A 24,817-nucleotide genomic window follows, 5' to 3' on the forward strand; every position below is an offset into this window, starting at 1 on the left:
AGGGAATAAACACTGTAGTTTGTATTTAGGCTAGGAAAGATGGCAGGATGAAAGGAAGGAAGATAGAGAGTAAAACAGTGAGGGACCTGAATTCCAGGCTAATGCTAACATACCTCTCCCGTCTTCACTGTCTCCTGCAGGTCAGCCAGCTCCTCTCTGAGCATATCTCGCTCATTCCTAAGGCAGGCAATGTATTCTTTCTGTTTCTCTAGGGCCTGGTTTTAGGTAAGGTAGCAAGGGAAACAATGGCACAGAAAAAGAGCAGGTGAAAGGTAGCAGAGAAGTACCTAATTCAAATAAGCAAAGATAAAGGCATAAAAAGCAAGAAAGCAGTCAAAAGATTGGAAACAAACAGTCAGATATGGGAGGAAATACAGAGTTACATGGATATACATCTCCAGAAGAGAGTTCTCATAGAAACTGGTTCTCATGCATCAATTTGGCAAAACATGTTTAATCACATCAAGCAGGGAAATAAATCTTTTCCAGTCAATGAAAAAAATAAAACAGGAAAAGGAAGATAAAGAGAGAAGCCAGAGTAAAATAAAGCTTTCCTTACTGACTGCCTAAGTACATTTTTATTTGGTGAACAAAAAAAAACCCACATTTCATGTTTAACTAAAATAGTTTATTCAAGAATACAGTTGATTTTTTAAAAAATAGTTCTGGAATAAAAATAACTATTATACATAGGTATTTTAATTTAATATTGGCTGTAGATTTTTCTCCAAGTAGTGTGGCAAAATACTCAAATACCACTTAATTCAAAATAGTTAACCTCCAAAAGGATTCAAAGATCAACTTCTGACAATTTAATTAAATATAACTGAGACTCATTTGGCTTTCTGTTATACTCCCAAAATGTGAAAAACAAAAATAAACACTGACAAAATAAATACAGCCAAGCTATGAAAAGTTACAGAATATGGATTTCAGAATCAGGCTTTTGGGTTCTGGCACATACTTGTCCTATGCCTCAGTTTCCTCACTGGAAAAACAGAAGGGATAATAGCACCCATCCCAAGGGCAGAGGCATAAATCAAGGTAAAGCATTGCCTGTAATGCCTAGATAGCAGGGACAGTTCAGGAGAATCAGGTTGGTGATTTCATTTGTAAATTCCCTGCCGTTTCCTTAATCTCACAACTGTCAGCTGAGGACAATGCAGAAGCAGGAACATACTTTGGTCATCAATGAAAAATAAAATCTACTATGAAAAAATAAAGTCTATTGTAAAAGAAAATAACCCAAAATTAAAAATACACCCAAGGTAAGTAGTCTATGCAGGAATCTGATAACTGGCCTATTTGAAAAAGCCTTTCCCCAAATATTTTTGTTCATATATTTAATGTCTTCTGTTAGCATTCCCATTAATCCAAGAAGTTAAACTATATCAGGTAACTTTCCTCTCAGTTCACTGGGTTTGGAAGTGGGACAGCGAATTGCTGAGAAATTGATAGCTGAATAGTTGGGCAATTCAAAAAATCATTATAATCCTGTTTTGCAACCAAATAGGGAGCAAGTAAATAAGGGATGATAGCAACTACGATTTGTATAGCACAAATTATATGGCAGGCACTATTTTATATAATTTCTCTCTTATACATTATTTTACATTTGAAACCTCTACATATCCTGTGAGGTACTTGTATTATCCCCATTTAACAGATCAGAAAATTGAGGCTCACAGTGGTTATATTTTTTCGCCCAAAGTCACAGTAAGTGGCAAAACCAGAAAATGAATCTGGTTGTTTTTGTTCCAAAGCCCTTAAATAGTTTTTTAAATATCACAGCTCTATGAAGGCCACATTATATTCCCTTATTGTTAGCCCAGATGATGCTAGGAAAGGAGTCCATACGGCAAATCCTACTCTTTACTTATCCAAACTGCAATGTCAATATCTGACTTCTTTTCAACAATTTACATTCACACTATATGATGTGTCTCAAGTCTGCCTGTGAATTAACAATGTGCGTTTCTAGCACCAACTAGCTAGTGTTAACACTCCATTATGTTAATAATTAATAATAAATGAAACATTGGGAAAACAAAGCACAACAATACTTTCCCATGTGTTGAGTGTCACTTTAATCTTTATGGATTAGGTATTTTTGGTTACTGGTATCTGCATGCATAGTTATGTCATGTATCACCACATATAAGTGGGTAAATGATCACTGTCACAACATGCTCTACATAAACAACAACACTGAATAAAAAAGACCTCTGAGGAACAGGCCAATTTGAAACTAGGAATTCTAGCAAATGATATACATGACATTTGCTCTTCTTCCACATCTTATTGCACTGGGTTTTATTTTTACCTTCAGACTTTTTAATTTCCTCTTCCCATAATTATAGATGAGAAAATAAAATACATCCTGTAAATTCACCCACTTCACCACAAAGTTTGAAGACTACTAAAATACCTTATAATTGGATCAAATGTATTCAAGCTGGATCTAAAACCCTCCGTATTACCTGACCATATAACCACTACCCTTGTGTTTGTGTGCAACAATAGCTCCTACAGTAGATTTTTTTTAGGGTAAAAAGTACACGCTTGTAGAGTTCAAAATAATTCTTTATCCCTGACCTAACCTCAAATCCTACCATCCGGAAGCCAAAAGGATGTGTATAATGGGCTGAACTTTTGGGCAAGGGGTTAATTCTCCACATAATTGTACTGGGGAACAAATATCTTTGGTCAGAATGGAAGTGAGCTTATGCTGGGCTATAGAGATATGCAAGTTCTTCATACGCACCTATTCTATACATGGGCTCCTGGTGTTTAGAACCGCAGTGGAGCTAGAGGCAAGACCACTAATGAACTGAACTTTAACCTGGGAATAATGGACATATTTCTTCATTAAGTTACTAAATGTAAATCTTAAAAATGAAGCTAGAGACAAGTAGTTACTGACCATACTGAAAATGTGTCTTAAAAGTCAAGGGAGGACCACTGCCCTTGTATTATAATGATAACAAATGTTGGCAAGGACATGGAGAAATTGGAACCCTTGTTCACTAGTGGTGGGAATGTAAAATGGTTCATCTGCTACAGAGCACAGTATAACTGTTACTCAAAAAAATTAAACACAGAATTACTATATGATCCAGCAATTCCACTTCTGGGTACATACCGAAAACAACTGAAGGCAGAGTCTTGAAGAGTTATTTGAATACCCATGTTCACAGCAGCATTATTCACAATGGCCAAAAGGTAGATGTGTTGATACATCAACAGAAGAATGTGGTATATACATACAATGGAATACGATTCAGCCTTAAAAGGGATGGACATTCTGACATATGCTGCAACATGAACCTTGAGGGCATTATGCCAAGTGAAATCAGATACTGTATGATTCCACTTACATGAAGTACCTAGAGTAGTCAAATTCACAGAGACAGACGGTGGAATGGTAGTTGCCATTCCACCAGGGGTTTGGGAGAAGGGACTGAATGGGGAGTTGTTTAATGGGTACAGATTTCAGCTGGGGAAGACTAAAAAGTTCTGATGGTGGTGACAGTAGCACAACAACATGAATGTACTCAATGCCACTGAACTGTACACTTAAAAATAGTTAAAATGGTAAATTTTATGTTATTTGTACTTTAGCACAATTTTTCAAATTAAAAAAGAGTCAACTCATGATTCAATAACTTGGAAGAATCTTGAGGGACTTATACAGAGTGAAAAGGGATAATTCCAAAAGGTTAACATATACTATGTAATTCCATTTTTATAACATTCTTAGAAGAGCAAAACTACACAAATGAAGAAAAGATTAGTGGTTCTTAGGGCTTGGGAGGGGAAGGGGAGATAAAGGCTATGACTATAAAAAGGCAAAAGGAGGAGAAATCCCTTATATTGATGGAAATGTTCTGTATCTTCACCGTATCAAGGGCAATATCCTGGTTGTGATATTGTACTATAGTTTTGTAAGATGTTACATTTGGGGAAGATTGAGCAAAGAATATATAGGATCTCTGTTAAATTTCCTCTTTCTTTTTTTTTTTTTTTTGAGACAGGGTTTTGGTCTGTTGCCCAGGCTGGACTGCAGTGACATGATCTCAGCTCACTGCAACCTTGGCCTCCCGGATTCAAGTGATTCTCATGCCTCAGCCTCCCAAGTAGCTGGGATTACAGGTGTGCGCCACCATGCCTGGCTAATTTTTGTATTTTCGGTAGAGACAGCGTTTTACCATGTTGGTCAGGCTGGTCTCAAACTCTTGACCTCAAGGGATCCACCCTCTTTGGCCTCCCAAAGTGCTGGGATTAAAGGCATAAGCCACCATGCCCAGCCCTGTTTAATTTCTTACAACTGCATGTAAATCTAAAATTCTGGCCAGGCACAGTGGCTCATGCCTGTAATACCATCACTTTGGAAGGCCGAGGTGGGTGGATCACTTGAGGTCAGGAGTTCGAGACCAGCCTGGCCAACATGGTGAAACCCCATCTCTACTAAAAATACAAAAATTAGCCGGACGTGGTGGTGCACACCTGTAGTCCCAGCTACTCAGGAGGCTGAGGCAGGAGAATTGCGTGAACCCAGGAGGTTGCAGTGAGCTGAGATCGTGCCACTATACTCCAGCCTTGGGGAGAGAGAGAGATTCCATCTCAAAAAAAGAATACTAAAATAAAATATTTTCCAATTAAAAGCCAAATAATTTATATTTTAAACTGAGACATCTGAGGGGTTTCTACGGCTGGTCCAAGATTATCAGTTTAAAATACTAAGGCACTCATACAAGCTAGAAATCCTGGGCCTACAGATCTGTGTGAAAGAAAATTATGTGAAGTCCTAAAAGAAGCCCATTCTAGACAGTGACCAGATTTTAACTAAAAATTTTAAATTACCTACTTTGCCCCACATGTTTTTTCACCTCTTATATTTCCCAAGCAAAAATTTAAATCAAATCAATGGTTCAACAATCAAATTTCTTTTCAATTTCAAATTTCAATTTTAAAATCATAGTTTCAAAACACCTAACAGAATTATTGATTTATTCCCCAGAAGGCTTTTCTAGGTTTAGATGGAATTTTTAATACTCAGCAATTTGAAAGTCAGAGAATTATCTATAAAGTAGCTTTTGTTCTTTAAATTTTTGGTCTACAAACTTTTTTAAAGAAAGGGTATCACTCTATTGCTTAGGCTGGAGTGCCATGGCACGATCATAGCTCACTGCAGCCTCCATCGTGTGGGCTCCAGTGATCCTCCCACCTCAGCCTCCTAAGTAGCTGGGGCAGGTGCATGCTCTGCAAATTTTAAAATTCTTTTGCAGAGACAGGGTGGGTCTCACTATGTTGCCCAAGCTGGTCTCAAGCTCCTGGCCTCAAGCAATCCTCTGGCCTCAAGCAATCCTCGAGCCTTGGCTTCCCAAAGTGCTAGGATTCCAGGCATGAGCCTACAAACTCTTAAGAGGTAATGTAATCTTCCCATGTGTATATTAATGAGAGAGGTCCTTGAAGTGATGAAAAAGACTGGATCCTGCTGACTACTGGTTGGCTTCGGAATGTTCCTAACAACATTCTGAGGGTATAATCCACAGGATTTCATATCCAGGCCTGTCTCTCAAGAGATGTTCTCAGGGATCTTTAACAACTATTCCCTACTCCCCCTAACCTTAAGCAGAACAAGACTTTTCTTACATGTTCTATTTCCTCTGCCCTTCCCTGACAAGGTAAGCCTCTGGCAACTATGGCTAAGTGGTTCCCCTACTGTAGAACAGAGAGCTCAGCCAGGTGATGGGACTGCCAATCAAAGGCCACATGAGATGAACTGGAGGGAATTTTTTCCAGCTTTTGGTGTACATGGAATCTACCTGCAAGGCTTAGCAAAACAGCAATGAAGACATTTCATTTATCTGGGCCCTTACTTGGGGGAGTTCTGTGGTTATAATTACAGCCACCCACCCTAGAAAGTCTTACATTCCTATCCATTTCTGTAACTGAATTGATTTTAATCTCTTCCTATTTTATACACCAAGGATTTATAGGATGCTAATAACTTTCTCCCCACCACTACCCTCTTCTTATCCAAATTCCTGTAACGTAAGGATATCAAGTTAACCACAGAGTTTGAATTGAATGCCTGTGGCTGTTTCTGGATAAGAATCTGAAGGAAGGCCAGGCATGGTGGCTCACGCCTATAATCCTAGCACTTTGGGAGGCCAAGGTGGGTGGATTACCTGAGGTCAGGAGTTGGAGACCAGCCTGGCTAACATGGTGAAACCCCGTCTCTAATAAAAAGACAAAAAATTAGCTGGGCATGGTTGTGTGTGCCTGTAATCCCAGCTACTCGGGAGGCTGAGGCAGGAGAATCACTTGAACCCAGGAGGCAGAGGTTGTAGTGAGCCGAGATCATGCCACTGCACTCCAGCCTGGGCAACAGAGTGAGACTCCGTCTCAAAAAAAAAAAAAAAAAAAAAAAAAAAGAATCCTAAGGGAATAGAGAAACTTCCTTTAAAAGTTCCTACTTATACATTTTACAAGCCTAGTGTTTGCTGAAAAGAAGAGTTCTTTCCAGGCACAACGTCAGGTTTTCCTATGGAAGTCTCTGTCTCCTACTTACTCCTTTTTCATACTGTGTAAATGCTCAAGAAGAATCAAAAGGACAGGTTTTTTCAATCCCTAGGTTAAATTCTACTGTAGTCCTCATCAATGAGCTTCTAACCAAAGCCCAATTTCATTTCATACCCCAATTTTTTTATCTTTCCAAAGAAGTGTCTCCTGGAGGTCAAACACCTCTTTTGTCATGGTGTCTATTTTCTGCTGCATGCGCTGCTTCTCCTGCAGAGGAAGAGGGGAAGAGAAGTAATAAAAGAGCAGAAAGAAAAGGGAGAGGAGGTTTGAGAGAGGAAACAAAAATAAAGCCGATAAAGAAACTTAACCAAAAGGGAAAGTCTGTGATGAACAGGAAAAGCAAAATTGGTCTGCCAAAAGAAAAGATGACATTCACAGTCTTGGCCACAAGATTCTTATTGGCTTGCCCCTACAAAAGTAAAGCAAAGGAACCAGGAATAACTGTTCCAACCACAGCTACGTGGCAGCAAGCCAGCTAGAATTTTTGTGTACATACAGCTCCATATGTGTATTCTTTCTTTGATAACTGCCTTTTTACCAAAAAAGAACTTACATTCCTAGAGAGGGAAATTTAGGTTTGCTTATGAACAAATGATCTTTTATCTTAGAGAACAAGCAGCTTTGAATTTTATTTTTTAAGCAGAACTGATCATTTTGAATTTCTGTTAGCAAAATCTATGACAGCAAGAACACCATGAATTTTGTATTATTTTAAAATTATATTATTTTGAAACATTTAAATTTAGCATTTAACAATCCTTAAATGACCTTTCTAATTAGGCAATGGTGCTTAACAGGTTTTCTTCTTATGCATTATTGGTAAATTATTATGTCCTCCTTTCCCTACTCATACATTAGGTACTTTACCATGGAATTTTCAATTCCAAAGACCAAAAAACATTATTTGTAATATTTAAAGTTTTTCAGCATAACCATAGATACTAACATCTAAAAGATGTTCATTCTAGATGTAAAAAACATCTAAAACTATAGTTCTCAAAGTTTGTATACCTAGCACCCTAAGCTTTTAAAGAAGCCATAGTGATGAACTATAGAAATCAAGCATTGTATTCTTCTTAAATGCAATTACAATTAATTACTAGAACACTTTACCAATCCTAACTTAAGCTATTGAATTTGAGAAGCAGCCCCCAAAGCAGGTTTATTATTTTATGTGGTTGGCATTTTGGCACAAAAAGATAAAAGAACAAAAAGGGAAAGAATTTCACATTATTTTAAAATACCAGCAGGATACAGATTCTGGAAAATATGCTTCCTACCTTATATGGAGAAAAACCAAGAAAATTAACTTCACATGTAATCTGATAGATCCAAAAGGTTATCTGTATCTGCACTTGAAATCCACAAATTCTGGGTATGTTCAATTATTCTTAATGATGACAAAAATTAACACGTCTTCAAATTTAAAGTCATTTCTTTTTCTCTATTAAATGGTTTTTAAAAATCATTTGTAGAGAGACATATTAAGAGGTAGGTCCGAGGGGAAAGAGAGAAAGAGGGAGAGAAAAAGAAAGGCTAAGGTCTGAGTAGCCAGGAATGTGGACAAGTGTGGTTGTGAGATCTCTCTCCTGGGATCATTAACAATCTATGCTTCCTGACATCTCTGGCGTGTCAACACTAACTTAACATTAGATGCCTTTGATAGCCACACCTAGATAGTGGGCAGGATCCCCCTTCAAACTTATTTCCATATTTATCTAAAAACATCGTCTCAGGAAGGAAAACCACATTTAAAGAAAAAAGATGCATGCAATGTAGCAGGCCTGCAAGGATGACTAATGTTTTCAAAGAGTTCTTGGTAGACTATGCTTCATTCCATTCCTAAGATGTTGCCAGCAATGTGGCAGAGTCCCTTCGCTTGCAGAAACCTGAACCTTCAGACTAGCCATTCTTTACCTTTTTGTACAGAACGTATCTTGACGTTTCTTCTTTTTTCATTTAGCCACCTGAGAAATGTATTTACCTGAGTGAAAATCAAACTTATTCCCCAAGAATCATGTCCCAAAAGATGGCATTCACTAATTCCAAAGAATAATGTTATTCTATAATTTTTCCTTTTGCCCATTTCCTAAGATATCTGTAGGAAACAGTGTGCTTAGGAATAAAAGACACAAAAATTTCTGCTACCAAAGTGGGGTAATGTTTATAGGATTTATAGTATTAATTTTTAAGCATGATCTGGTTTATGTTTGAAAATTTTTAGTGTACAGTCAAATATAAAGAGACAAACTCTGATGCATCTTAACTCTCCTTCCCTCCCAACACATCCTCATCCCATTCAACTCATTTTTTTTCAAAATTAAGTATTCCCACAGTTCATGTACATACCTCAATAAGCTCATCTCTTTGCCGCAGGCCTTCTTTAAGTTCTTCCATCTTATGCTGCAGCACACTACACATATGTTTCTGCCTTTCTAACTCCTGTTATTAAACAAATAATATCATTTACACAGGTCATGGCACACAAGAAATTTGAACATATACAATACAACACAGAGGTTAAGTATGACCTCCAGAAACATGCCCAAACTCCTGATTCATAGTAACTTAGAAAAATTGTGTATTCTATAGAAAAGTTAAGAAAATTTTAAAATTCCATCTTGTATAATTATCAGGAAAACCTGAACTAATCAATGGCAAAATTATTAAAAACAAAAGATAATTTAGTAAAGTAACAGGTTATAAAATGAACATATACAATTCAATGACATTCATATACAAATAAAATTCAAAGAAGGAATAATAAATGCAATATCAAAATAAAATCAATATTAAATAAAAAACATACATGTAAACTTACAAAATATATCAAAAACCTATATGAGGAAAATTATATAAAGCATTCCCAAAAGACAGAGAAATAGGACTGAATAAATGGAAAGGCATACCGTCTTCTTGGATTAAAAGTCTCACAACATTATAAAAATGCCAGTTCTCCCTAAATTAATCTATACATTTAATGTAGTACAAATAAAAATACCATCAGGTTTTTCTTTTATCATCATCAGAGCAAGTTGATTTGAAAGAAAAACACAAGAAAAAGTAGCCAGAAAAATACATACTGAAAAAGAAGAAAGCCGGCCTTACTAGGTATTAAAACATATTATAAAGCTTCTATAATTAAAACAATGTTGTTATGGCACATGAATATAGACCAAGGGAACAGAATAGAGAATTCAGGAAAAACCCACTTAAATATACAAATATATTTAAAAACAATAAAAATAAGAGCATCTCAAATCAATGAGAAGGAAAGACTTTTAAATTAGTAATGTTGGGATAACTGGATATCCATTTGGAAAAAGATAAAATTGGAACTATACCTCATACCACACACCAGGACAAATTCCAAATCAATCAGAGATTTACATAAGGAAAGAAAGCCAGGGAGTGAATGGGGGAAGAGGGGAGGGAAGGGAAGGGAGAACAAACTGTACAGGAATAAAAGTAACCAAGGAGTGGGGCAATCTTTACTGAAAAAATGACTCAAAAATCCACAAGCAATGAGGTAATGGTAGAATAAATTAGACTACATAAAAATCAAAATTTTGGGCTGGGCATGGTAGCTCATGCCTGTAATCCCAGCACTCTGGGAGGCTGAAGCAGGCAGATCCCTTGAGCCGAAGAATTCAAGACCCTGCCTGGGCAACATGGCAAAACCCCATCTCTATAAAAATAATTCAAAAATTAGCCAGGGTTTGTGGCGTGTGCCTGTAGTCCCAGGTACTCTGGAGGCTGAGGTGGGAGGACCACCTGAGCCTGGGGAGGTCAAGGCTATAGTGAGCCATGATGGTGCCATTTCTCTCCAGCCTGACAACGGAGTGAGACTCTGTCTCCAAAAAAGAAATACATAAATAAATAAAACTTTTGAATGGCAGAGAATCTCTAAAACTAGGCCAGGCACGGTGGCTCACGCCTGTAATCCCAGCACTTTGGGAGGCCGAGGTGGGCGGATCACCTGAGGTCGGGAGTTCGAGACCAGCCTGACCAACATAGAGAAACCCTGTCTCTACTAAAAATACAAAATTAGCCAGGCGTGGTGGTGCATGCCTGTAATCCCAGCTACTCGGGAGGCTGAGGCAGGAGAATTGCTTGAACCTGGGAGGCGGAGATTGTGGTGAGCCGAGATTGCACCATTGCACTCCAGCCTGGGCAACAGGAGCGAAACTCTGTCTTAAAAAACAAACAAACAAACAAAAACTAGAAAGAAAGAAAGCACTAACTGCATAGAATAATAAGCTACGGAAACGGACAGTTTACAGAAAAAGAAATAGAAATAGCTCTGAGTATGAAAAGATACTCATACTAAGAGAAACGGAAACAAACAAAATACTAGCAAAAGTTCAAAAACGTGACAACATATTCCAGAACAGAACTATGGGGAAAGAAATAGGCCCTCATACATTTCGGTGAGAATGCAAATGGTATAATGCTTACAAAGGAGACTACAGCAGTATCTGCAAAACTACATACCTTTCGACCCAGCAATCTCACTCTTCATCATAGATACATTGGCAAAAATACAAAAAGACCTATGCAGTATGTTATTTCTACAGGACTATTTTTAACAGCAAAACATGACAAACTTGAATGCCTATTAATATAGGGAACTGGTAGAATAAAGTGTGGTACATCCATACTGTGGAATAATTATGCAGTGGTGAAAAAGAATGAGCAACATATCTCTATACGACATTCATAAGGTGATAAAATCTAGATGCACGACAGCATTTATATTAACAATATGCTACCATTTTCTAAGTAGAGTAAGAAATACATATATTTGTACATATATTTTGAATGATTATATATACATATATATCTTTTTAGATTAAAAATGGCTACCTAATTTATCTTCTTGGATTTGAAACATGGAAAGATAAACCATTAAAATTTAAAATTCCCTAAAGGAAGGAGAAAATAGAGACAAAGAGACAGGGATAGAAGATTAACTTCTTCATTATGTAACTATTCTAGATAGTTACAAAATTGTAAAACAAAATTAAATTTAAAAAGCAATTCCTAGTGGAAACAATTCAAGTAGCCATTGATAGATGAATGCATAAGCAAAATGTGGTATATATACAGTGGAATATTATTCAGCTTTAAAAAAGAAACTCTTGTCACACACTACAACATGGATGAGCCTTAGGACATTATGCTAAATGAAGTAAACCAGTCAAGAAAAGATATATTATTATATGATTCTACTTACTTATGAGTTTGGTACACAGAGTAGCCAAACTCACAGAGACAGAAAGTAGGATGGTAGCTGCCAAGGGCTGGTGGTAGGGAAAAATGGGTAATTGTTTAATGGGTACAGAGTTTTAGTTTTGAAAGATGAAAAATTTCTGGAGATCTGATGGACACTAATGTGAATATGCTTCACACTACTGAACTCTACACTTTAAAATGGTTAAGATAATAAATTTATCATGTTTTTTAATGATAATTAAATTTTTTAAAATAAAAATAGTTTTAAAACTAATTCAAAATATTGAAAATAAAATGCAGTGAACCTAACTATACATCCAGTTAGAAGCGCAGAAAGAAACTATTTCAAGTAACTTCTAAAAACAATAGTTTGGCCACACACAGACTAGTGGCAAAAATAACAGCCAAGCAAAACAAACAAAATAAAAATCTTTTAACTATTTTCAGTAATTAAATTGTTGGTGTTAATGTTGGTATTGCTATTCTAGGCAACTTGGGATAAAGCAAAGAGAACAGAACGCAACATAATTACTATCATCCCTAGAAACTTTGAGAACTAGGAATTGTAGTGTAGGGGAAACAAACAAAGATACAGATGTAAGACAGAAGAGGTTAAATAACCCTAGAGTCCTGCATGTGAACTGGAACTATCAGCATGAACTCATAATGTATTTTGTCGTTAAAAACAAAAAAAAACTTCACACACATATTTCCCAAATTTATCCACTGAAAAGACCCATAAACACTGACCTACTTGGTGGCAATGAGCATCTCTAGCACTCATACTAAAACAGAACTAGGGCTCCTTGGACAAATGGCTGATTTCAGGTCTGGGGCAGAAAATGTACAAGATGAGACTGGGACATCTTCTGCCAGAAAGCAAAGAAGCTATCAAAAACAATTAGACTCACCAGAAGTACTTGAGAATCAACCTCAAGAGGTTCACATTAGCCAAAGATGGGACAATTTTATCATCAAAAAGAATAAAAGCTGCAATGCAACTGAAGACATCAAATGCTTGAATTTATGACTTCATATTGATATTTTAAGAGAAAAGTAATTGGTCACAACCAATTCCTTTTTTTGAAAACTCATAAAGGGAGAAAATATTTGCAAATAATATATCTGATAAAATTCTTATATCTAGAATATATAAACCTTACAAGTCAATCATAATAAGGCAAAATCCAATTTTAAAATGGACAAAGGATCTGAATAGACATTTTGCCAAGGAAGATATGCAAATAGCCAATAAGCCCATGAAAATATGTTCAAAATCATTAGTCACCAGGGAGATGCACATCAAAACCACACCTATTAGGATGGCTAGAATAAAAAGGACAGATAACAAGTGTTGGTGAGGATGTGGGGAAATCAAAACCTGCATACATTGCTGGTGTGAGAATATAAAATGGTGCAGCCACTTCAGAAAACAGTCTGGCACTGTTCAAATGGTTAAACACAGATTTATCGTATGAATCAGCAATTCCATTCCCAAGTATATACTTAAGAAAAAGGAAAGCATATATCCAGACCATGAGCAGTGGCTCATGCCTGTAATTCCAACACTTTGGGAGGCCGAGGCAGGAAGATTGCTTGAGGCCAGGAGTTACCAGCCTGGGCAACACAGCAAGGCCCCATCTCTTAGAATAAAAAAGAAAAAGAAAACTTATGTCCAAAAAACAACCTGTATACAAATGTTTATGGCAGCATTATTCTTAACAGGAAAAAGTATAAACAACCCAAATGTCAATCAATGCACAAATGGGTAAACAAAATGTAGCATACCCAAAAAAATGGAATATTAATAGGCTATAAAAAGGAATTAAGTATTGATACATGGTACAACATGGATGAACCTTGAAAACATCACGCTAAGCGAAAGAAGCCAGTCACAAAAGACCATGTATTATATGACTCCTTTCATATGAGTCTAGAATAGAGAACTCTATAGATAGAAAGTAGATCAGTGGTTACTTAAGACTGAGGGGTTTGGGGGAAAGGAAGATGATACTAAAGGGTATATGGTTTCTTTCTGAGGTAATGAAAACATACTAAAAGTAACTGTGATAAAGGTTACACATATATGTGAATATACTAAAAACCACTGAATTGTACACTTTAAATGGATGATTTGTATGTTATTTGAATTATATCTCAATAAAGCTGCTTAAAAATAACATTAAATAGGCCGGGCGCAGTGGCTCACACCTGTAATCCCAGCACTTTGGGAGGCCGAGGTGGGTGGATCACCTGAGGTCAGGAGTTTGGGACCAGCCTGACCAACAAAGTGAAACCCCATCTCTACTAAAAATACAAAATTAGCCAGGCGTGGTGGTCCATGCCTGTAATCCCAGCTACTCAGAAGGCTGAGGCAGGAGAATCACTTGAACCCGGGAGGCAGAGGTTGCAGTGAGCCGAGATTGCACCATTGCACTCCACCCTGGGCAACAAGAGCGAAACTCGTCTAAAAAAATAAAATAAATAAAATTAAAAATAAATAAATAAAATAACATAAAATAAAATAAATTGGTAATGATAAAATCAGAACATCCCATTTTGCAGCCCCTAGTCAATTAAAGGATCTAAGCACACACCTACAGCCTAACAGTCAGCCACACATCTGGGCCTCCTGAAGGAAGACAACTGCATCATCTATGAAGCAGACTTTCAAAAAAAATGAAGTTATATTTGATTAAGCCTCTGTGCCTAACTACCTATTTACAGAGAATACAGAGGAAAGGGAAACATGGTAAAGATACTATGGGGACGAAAACGGAAAAACTTGTAAGACTGGGAAATATTAAGCAACCCAGTTTCTTCAACATATATATTATAAGGAGAAAAAACATGAAAGAGGACCTATACATGAAAAGAGACTTAAAAGACTTATCAACTCATTCTAAGGTGTGAAACTTACCTGGATCCTGATTTTTTTAAGTGTAAAAAAGAAAAATCATTTATGACATTTTGAAACTACTGAAATTTTAACATTGATTAGATATATAATATGAATTATTGTTAATTTTACAGGTGTGAAATGGTCTTTTGACTATGCTTTAAAAGAGAAACAATGGGCTGGGCAAAGTGGCTCATGCCTGTAATCCCAACACTTTGGGAGGTCAAAGAAGGAGGATTGGGCAATACAGCAAGGCCCCATCTCCACAAAAAGATTTTTAAAAAAACAGCCAGGCATGGTGGCATGTGCCTACAGTTCTAGCTACTCCAGATTACTTGAGCATAGGAGATCAAAGTTACAGTGGGCTATGATCGTGCCACTGCACTCCAGCCTGGGGAGCAGAGCAAGACCCTGTCTGTAAAAACAATAAAATTAAATTAAATTAAAATATAAAACAAAATAGTTATTGTAATTCCAGGAGGAGGCACCAAAGACATTTTGAAAATTTTTATTAATACTGTATAATTATTATGGAATGGTCCTTCTCTACTCTCACTACCTGCTTCTGTAATGAAATACACCAGAATGCCTGACCTCTTTGTGTATCTCTGAATATAAACATTCTACTTTATAAAGCAATAGTTGTTTAGAACAAGAGAACTCGGAGTAAAGGTATGTTAGAGAGAGATACTGTCACAAAGTGTTCTGCATCACAGTATGTGAAGCAAATTTCCAGGGTATTAAAAAAAAACAATACATTTTAGGTTTGAAAAGTACAAGGCCTGGCACGGTGGCTCACAACTGTAATCTCAGCACTGTGGGAAGCTGAGGTGGGTGGATTGCTTGAGCCCAGGAGTTCGAGACCAGCCTGGGCAACATGGTGAAACCGTTTCTATAAAAAAAAAATTTGTCTTTAATTAGCCAGGCGTGGTGGTACATGCCTGTAGTCCCAGCTACTCAGGAGGCTGAGGTGGGAGGATCACTTGAGCCTGAAGACAGAGGCTGCAGTGAGCTATACTTGTGCTACTCCACTCCAGCCTGGGCTACAGAGTGAGACCTTGTCTCCAAAAGAAAAAAAAAAAAAAAAAAGGACAAGATTAAGAAAACAACTCTATGCATACTAAAATAACTCTATTACCTTCTAAAATGATGGAGGGAAAAACTAAGTTGGTTAAAATAGCTAATTATAAGGGTTTTCTTTATTTTTAAAAATGCTGAAGGATATTTGAGACGATGGAAAGATAATTCATTTTAGTAATGACCCTTAAATACTTAGCATGAGATTTTTACTCTAGTCTGCTAGAAGCAAAGAGCCAAAGACAGATAAGAAAAAATGTGTGGGACAGCAAAAAAAGGAGTCCAGAGGCTCTAGGAAAAGCATGATGGCTCAGAATCTCCAAAAATGGCCTATGGGATATATAAGAAGAATCAAAGATATACATATCTAGCATATATAATGCTCTTCAATGGGCCACTGTCAGTCCAATATGAAAACAACTAGAAGCCTCTTTTTCACCATCTAAATACCAATCCTAAATAAACAATTTTAGAGCAGTTTAAGATTCACAGTAAAATTATGTTTAAAGTACAGAGAGTTTTCATATACTCCCTGTCCCCACACACGCACAGTCTACCCTATTATAAACAACCCACAATAGAGTGGTACATTTCGTTCTATCACTGAACCAACATTGACAGATCACTATCACCCAAAGTCCAGAGTTTACATTAGGGTTCACTCTTGGTGGTGTACATTCTATGGTTTTGGACAAATGTATCCATACATGTATCCATAATAACATGTATCCACCATTATAATATGATACAGAATAGTATCACTGCCCTAAAAATCCTCTGTGCTCTGGTCTATTCATCCCTCTCCTCCAAATGCCTGGCAAACACTTCCTAACACTTTTTGAATGTGACCAAAACAGGCTGGAATGGGCATTTCTAGTCCTCAAGGAAAGAAATTCCTATAAAGACTACAGTAATAATGTTGGCCTCCTACAGGTTATATAAACAGCTTCTCTCCCTTTATTATGTGCAAATTCAGATTGTTGTTTCTAACAATTTATCAATATGCATTTCCTAAATTATTTTCTGGATTTTTTATATTGGCAATGTAGTAGCAATCCATTTCTGGCAATAATACCCATTTGACCTCTGCTTGAACTGACATCAACCCTTCAAAAAGTCTAAAACATATGCTTTTAAAAGAATCCAATTTGTTTTCTGCAGTTGTCAAAGAGCAAATCTGGGCCTTGGACAATGCGTTATATTCTCCATCTGTACATTTTAACATTACAGCTTATAAACCTCTAAAGAAAACATCTTTCAATTTCTGACCCACATCTCCAAATTGCTGATTTTAAATAACTGATTAAAGACTTCTATCCAATTATTTAGAAAATGGATTCTCTTGAACTGTTCAGAAGTTCACAGAAAAAAAATGAATCATCCTATTGAGAGTCTTTGGAGCTTTGCGGGAGTTCCAGTCACTTGTAACCAGAAGAAATAAGTAACACTGTAATTACAGTCCCAATTAAGAGATAGAAAATGAAGTTAAAACTTGAGTTGTATTCTATTTTCAGAAACTTAACAGAAGACATAAGCTTTTCCTCAAGAAAATATTTTTTTTAATAAAAAAAAAAGTCATTCGGGGCCTGATATCTCATGGTGTTCTGCCAATTTCCTTGGGCCATTCAGTTTTGACTGAAACATCATTCCTAAATAAGTATGCTGCAATCTTCCATCACTTTGTAAGTGGCAGGCTTTTATTTTCTGCCCCAAGAGAAAATACAAGATAAGCATTACCTTTGATTTTTCTTCATTTTCTCTATAAAATTCTGCCATCTGTTCCTCCTGCTCTTCAATAACATCCTTGAGTGTGTCTACTTGGTAGATCAAATTGTTCTTCTCATTGTCTAACTGTGCATTGGAAACCATGGCTTTCTTGTACTTTTCTTCCACTTCAGACAAAGATTCCTAAATGAGAAGTCATCAGTCTGATATCTAAAATATGTTAATTGAATACATGCAATATAACAGGAAATTATAGCACTGCCACAAACACATAAAGATGCATTTTCATAAAATACAAGCGGTCTGGGGAACTCCTTGTTTAGTAACATGCATGTGAAACAGGAAGACAATAATAAGCCGATAATGCCTTTATAAGAACAACATGTGCTCTCTGTTCCCCAAGAAAACAAAATTAAGCAGCAGCATAGCCTCTGAAAGATGAAAAGAATTGCAACAACATATATCTGTAAGAGTCATAAAATGAAGAATCATCAATATTTTCAGAAATTTTACTCTTATAATTTTAATAACAGACTGGTGTTCAGAACGCAGTGATACCACAGAATACAGCCTCTCTTTACACAGGTGAACTTCATACGCATTTGAATTTTGCCACTTTCTAGACAGTTGTTTTTAGTACTTTCCTGTTCTGCATAAAAATGCCAATATAAAGGTAAATATTTTTTCTAGCAATTATCCAAATTTCAATCATGTTTAAATAAGCAACACAAAAATGAATATTAAAAAAAGAGCTTGGCCAGGCACAGTGGCTCATCTCTGTAATCCCAGCACTTTGGGAGGCCAAGGGGGTAGACTGCTTGAGCCCAGGAGCTCAAGACAAGCCTGGGCAACATGACAAAACCCTGTCTCTGTAAAAAAAAAAGTACAAAAATTAGCCAGACACAGTGGCACACACCTGTAGCCCCAGCTACTTGGGATGCTAGGTGGGAGAACCGATTGAGCCCAGGAGGTCAGGGCTGCAGTAAGCAGAGATTGTGCCACCGCACTCCAGCCTGGGTGACAGAGCGAGACCCTATCTCTATCAATAAAACAAAACAAAATAAGAGAGTCTGATCTAGTGTCACAGTTTTGAAGTAAAAAAAAAAGGTACCACAAAATGCCTGAAATGTTATATATCTCAAAATTTTCTGCCTAAAATAGCTTACATGTTTTTTTGCGTGTAACTATATCTACTTTGGTAATTACTACTGCCTAATGACTTTTTTAAAGCTAAAAAAAAATGTTTCACACAGGAAAAGTAATCATTTATGGAAATAAATTAAAAAAATACTAGCACAAATGTTTATCAATGAAATGGAACTAACAGCCCAGAACTTACATTTACAATCAGTTAATTTGGACAAAGGGGTCCATGTAACTCAATGGGAAAAGAATAAATGGTATTGGGACAAGTGGATACCCACAAACAAAAGAATGAAGTTGGACTCCTACCTCACACCATACCCAAAAATTAACTCAGCATAAGCCATAGATGTAAATGTAAGAGCTAAAACAATAAAACGCTTCAAAGAAAATATGGACAAATCTTCATGAAGTTGGGATAGGCAATGGTTTTTCAGATACACGAAAAGCACTATAAACCAGCCGCGTGTGGTGCCTCATGCCTGTAATCCCAGTACTTTGGGAGGCTGAGGCAGGTGGATCACTTGAGGTCAGGAGTTCAAGACCAGCTTGACCAACATGGTAAAACCCTATCTCTACCAAAAATACAAAAATTAGCCGGGCATGGTGGTGGGTGCCTGTAATCCCAGCTACTCAGGAGGCTGAGGCAGGAGAATTGCTTGAACCCAGGAGGCAGAGGTTGCAGTGAGCCAAGATCATGCCACTGTACCCCAGCCTGGGTAACAGAGTGAGACCCTGTCTCAAAAACAAACAAACAAACAAAAAGCATTATAAACCAAAAAAAGACTTCACTCAAATATAAAACTTTTTTTTTTTTTTCGAGATGGAGTCTCACATTATTGCCCGGGCTGGAGTGCAATGGCGCGATCTCGGCTCACTGCAACCTCCACCTCCCGGGTTCACGCGATTCTCCTGCCTCAGCCTCCCGCGTAGCTGGAATTACAGGCACACATCACCACTCCCGGCTAATTTTTTGTATTTTTTAGTAGAGATGGGGTTTCACTATGTTGGCCAGACTGGTCTCGAACTCCTGACCTCATGATCTGCCCACCTCCACCTCCCAAAGTGCTGGGATTACAGGTATGAGCCACTGCGCCTGGCCCAAATGTAAAACCTTTATGCTGCAAATGATATGATCAAGAAAGTAAAAAGACAACCCACAGAATGGGAGAAAATATTTATAAATCTTATATCTGATAAGGGACTTATATGCAGAATAATATATAAACAACTCTTACAACTCAACAATAAAGGACACACAAATCAATTTAAAAACGGGCAAGGACCTGGATATTTCTCCAAAGAGGATATGCAAATGGCAAATAAGCACATGAAAAAAACGCTCAACATCATTAGTCATTAGGAAAATGCACATCAAAACCACAATAAGATACCACCACACTCACTAGGATGGCTATAATCTATAATCAAAAATACAGAAGACAAGTGTTAGTAAGGATGTGGAGAAACTACATCTCCCCTATATTGCTGGTAGGAACATAAAATGGTGCAGCTACTTTGGAAAACAGTTTGACAATTCCTCAAAATGTTAAATATAGTGTTACCACATGAGCCAGCAATTCTATTCCTAGCAATCTACCAAAGAGAATTGAAAAGATATGTCTACACAAAAATTTGCACACAAATGTTCACAGCAGCATTATTCATAATAGACAGAAAAGTATAAACAACCCCAATGCCTATCAACTGACAAATGGATTAACAAAATGCAGCAAATCCATACAGTGGAATACTATCTAGCCATTAAAAAAAGACTGACAGATAACATGACATGGGTGAATATTGAATATATTATGCTAAATGAAAGCCAATCACAAAAGACCACATATTGTATGATTCCATTTGTATAAAATCTCCAGAATAGGCGAATCTACAGAGACAGAAAGTTAGTGATTGGGGTTTCTTTTCTGGCTGATGAAAATGTTCTAAAGATGGGTTGTGGTGCTAGTTGCACAACTCTGTGAGTATGCTAAAAACTACTGAATTATATATTTTAAATGGGTAAATTCTTATGGAATGTGAATTATATCTAAATAAAAATATATACATACCTACATACACACATTTTTTTTTTTTTTTTTTCTTGGAGACAGGGTCTCATTCTGTCACTCAGGCTGGACCACTGTGGCACAATCTCAGCTAACTGCAGCTTCGACCTCCCCAGACTCAGGTGATCCTCCCACGTCAGCCTCCCGAGTAACTGGGACCACAGGCAAGTACTACCACACCTGGCTAATTTTTTGTAGAGACAAGGTTTCACCATGTTGCCCAGGTTGATCTCAAACTCCTGGGCTCAAGTGATCCACCCACTTTGGCCTCCAAAACTGGATTGCAGGTATGAGTCACCACACCTGGCCACACACACTTTTAATAATGCTTCATAAACCAGAATTAAGTTGTCAGGGAAGATTTAAACTACGATTAGAAACAAATTTAACCAAAACAAAGAATATAAGCAAAGTCAATTATACAGTGCTCTAAATATATCTAAATGTATCTTACTATACTACAGACTTTAAATAATTCTCATCCGAGAGGCTAATAGCAGAAAAAAAGTCATCACAACTCAGTGCCATATAAAACCACATGAACACCAGAATTTAAGATAGCTCAAGTACTAGATGCATGCACAAAATATATAATACAATAAATAAGACATAAATGTATCCAATGTAATCTTTCTTTAAACACTAGACCACAAAAGACTGTTTTAAACAGAAGTGTCAGGTATTTTAGTGATCTTAATCTCACTCACATAGTGATACCCATTTGGAATTGGTTTTACTTAAATGCTTCTTTTTTTTTTTTTTTTTTTGAGACGGAGTCTCACTGTGTCACCCAACCTGGAGTGCAATGGCACAATCTCAGCTCACTGCAACCTCAGCCTCCTGGGTTCAAGTGATTCTCCTGCCTCAGCCTCCTGAGAAGTTGGGATTATAGGCTCCCGCCACCATGCCTGGCTAGTTTTTGTATTTTTAGTAGAAACAGGGTTTCACCATGTTGGCCAGGCTGGTCTTGACCTCCTGACCTCAGGTGATCCACCCACCTCAGCCTCCCCATAGTGCTGTGATTATAGGCGTAAGCCACCATGCCCAGCCTTGAATGCTTCTAAGTCACCGATTTTCAAAGTGTGGGTTCCAGATCAGCAGCAACAGCATCTCTTGGGAACTGGATAAAAATGCAAATTTCCAAGGCCATCCCAGACCCAATGAATAGAAAATCTGAGGGTAAAGTCTAGCAATCTGTATTTATTAAAAGCTCCAGGTGATTATGACACACACCAAAGTGCTGAAGCCACTGTGTTAATGTTTAAGCATTGATTACCTATGCCCATATACTTCTAGAACAAGCCTTCACAACCTTATGACCAAAACTGTCAACCAGATTGTGAGCTATCTGAATTCAGGGACATGATACCTTCATTGTTTTATTCTCAGTCACTTCATACATCAGTCAATTTACAGCTGATGGCAAGACTTAACCCTACAGTCTATTAACTCTTGACAGTTCTTTCTGGGATTACTGAAGTTAAAGCTGTTTCTCTCCTTATTCTTACTGTCCTTCTAAGAATTAAAGGCATGGGCAATATTTAAAAAGAATATTGGCCAGGCATGGTGGCTCACACCTGTAATCTCAGCACTTTGGGAGGCAGAGGTGGGAGGATTGCTTGAGCCCAGGAGTTGTAGACGAGCCTGAGCAACATGCTGAGACTGCATTTAAAAAAAAAAAAAAAAGCGAAGGGGTCAAGCATGGTGGCTAATGTCTGTCATCCCAATGCTTTGAGAGGCCAAGGGGGAGAACTGCTTGAGCCCAGGAGTTCAAGACCATCCTGGGCAGCATAGCAAGACTCCGTATCTATAAAAAATTAAAACATCAGCCAGGCATGGTGGTGCACCCCTATAGTCCCAGCAGGCTTAGGCAGGAGGATCGCTTGAGTCCAGGAGTTCAAGGTGGCAATGAGCTACGATTGTGTCACTACACTCCAGCTTGAGTGACAGAGCAAGAGACCTTGTCTCTAAAAAAAATTTTTAAATAAAAAAATAAAATTTTAATTTTAAAAAAAGTGCCTAAGTAAAACATAAGATTTTCATTGGAGGTAAAAATAAATAATACAGATAAAGCAAAAGTCTTCCTTGACCACGCGCCCTCCAGAGGCACAAGCACTATTGGTTTGGTAGATTATCTTTCAGGCCATTTCCTATTTGTTTACAGTATAAAATATATACCCTTGACTTCATATATATTTTTAATACAAATTATATACTCTACATTTTGTTCTATAGCTTGCCTTTTTTCAATACATCTTGGAAAGTTTTCAGTCACTATAGATTTACTATTGTTATTTATTGCTATAACTGTACTTAAATTTAATAAAGTATTAATTTTAATAGTTTTTAAAATGGGTTAATGGGTTTAGTCCTTTGACTTACAAAATCGTTAATCTTTCATGAAATAGATCACCTAAATTTTACAATTAATATTTTACTGCATTTTCTGGGTAATAGTACACATGAATATATATACACATATATACACATATATACTAGTACAGCATGGGCAAATGCTGTATTAGTAATAATAAACTTTCCTGATAAAAGGATGGAGGGGAGAGTGGTTGAGAGCATCCCAAAGGCAAACATAATAACAGTAATGTCACAAGCAATGAGCCAACATCCTTTTTCAATAGGATACATCATACCACCATGCTTGGTCACCAATCAGACAATCTTTTCTTTATTTTTATGGGTTTTCTTCCACTTCAAGTGTCAAGGATAAACGTAATCTGAAGTCAAATTCAATTATATTCTGGCATGAATTAGGACAAGGGATCTCATCTGTTCAAATCTCAAATCTAATCTGTTCTTTTGTATTCTTCAAAGAATGCAATAAATGGTAGATCTAACATGAAAGGAAAAAACGTTTTAAATAAAATGCCAGTAAGAATGCCCCTGAATCACATGATTGCTTTCCTGATACACTGTTACACATGTGACTTTAATATATTTAATGTACCGATTTGTTTGATCCAAGATAATTTCAAAAGCCGTATCTCTAAAACCTTAAAAGAGAGATTAAATCCTGAAGATTAAAGGAGTAAGATTAAATGAGAACATCAACTATTTCTGTAATTCTTCTGATATTTACTGACAAACTCATGCTGCCCTATCAGCAACTTGCAGGCTTCCCTCATGGGCACTTCCCATTGGACTTATCACCTTTTTGGGTCCTGAGTCTTACTCTGTTTCTCATGGACCATATCACTTGCATGAAGAGTTTGGCTGATAGTGGCGCTACTTCAAATCATGCCAGGGAAGATGACAAAACCCTTGCCCATGAAATCTATGCTTTGTCCTTTGGATATATCCTGAGTCACCCTTCTAAATGTCTTGCTTTTTGCTTTTTTAGAGGTGTAGTGTGTATTTTGCTTTTTTTGTTTGTTTGTTTGTTTGTTTTGAGACAGAGTCTCGCTCCGTCACCCAGGCTGGAGTGAAATGGCACCATCTCAGCTCACTGCAACCTCCACCTCCCAGGTTCAAGCAATTCTCCTGCCTCAGCCTCCCAAGTAGCTTGGATTACAGGCACCTGCCACCATGCCTGGTGAATTTTTTGTATTTTTAGTAGAGATAGGGTTTCACCATGTTGGCCAGGCTGGTCTCAAACTCCTGACCTCAGGTCATCTGCCCACCTCGGCCTCCCAAAGTGCTGGGATTACAGGCGTGAGCCACCGTGCCTGCCCTGTAGTGTGTACTTTGATTTCAAATCAGGACATACATGTGTTCAAATAAACTTCTGGTTTCTTCATAACAGGAGGCTTGAACTTCAGAATGACATGTGAGGAAAAGAAGAGCATGATAACCAAATGCTATTTACAACCAAACTGTCTGCCTCACACATTTATATTGAAAAATGTCAGTGATCCTTTCTGGGAAAAGATAAAGACCATTTACATTTACCTCCAAATTCTTTAAGGCACTAGATCTGTGTCATCTTTTTTGACCTATAGGTTAAAAAAATCCAAGCCAAAAGAAAATACAGGCCTCATGCCTTCATGTTCCTTCCTCCAGGGGGGATATTTATAATAATGGTGTCTCAGTTGCTACTTTCTCCCACATTTAATACTGACTGAGT

The 24,817-nt window shown here is 37.2% G+C and overlaps 1 protein-coding gene across 46 annotated transcripts in view; it reads right to left on the reverse strand.

Annotated features, from left to right (window-relative positions):
• Positions 1-24,817, reverse strand: part of LRRFIP2 (LRR binding FLII interacting protein 2) — a 125,824-nt gene that overhangs the window by 13,114 nt on the left and 87,893 nt on the right. For 19 of the 46 annotated variants that reach the window (XM_031009641.3, XM_031009635.3, XM_063703696.1 and 16 more), the window contains 4 exons: positions 17,537-17,707; positions 8,938-9,030; positions 6,703-6,795; positions 114-215 (listed from right to left, as the gene is read on the reverse strand). In XM_031009641.3, the coding sequence (XP_030865501.1) occupies positions 114-215; positions 6,703-6,795; positions 8,938-9,030; positions 17,537-17,707 (459 nt within the window). The remainder of the gene's footprint in view (positions 1-113; positions 216-6,702; positions 6,796-8,937; positions 9,031-17,536; positions 17,708-24,817) is intronic. The other 27 variants (XM_004033828.5, XM_055381259.2, XM_004033827.5 and 24 more) reach the window with 2 other exon arrangements.

The sequence above is a fragment of the Gorilla gorilla genome, chromosome 2, assembly GCF_029281585.2.
Source record: "Gorilla gorilla gorilla isolate KB3781 chromosome 2, NHGRI_mGorGor1-v2.1_pri, whole genome shotgun sequence".
In the NCBI taxonomy this organism is placed as follows: domain Eukaryota; kingdom Metazoa; phylum Chordata; class Mammalia; order Primates; family Hominidae; genus Gorilla; species Gorilla gorilla.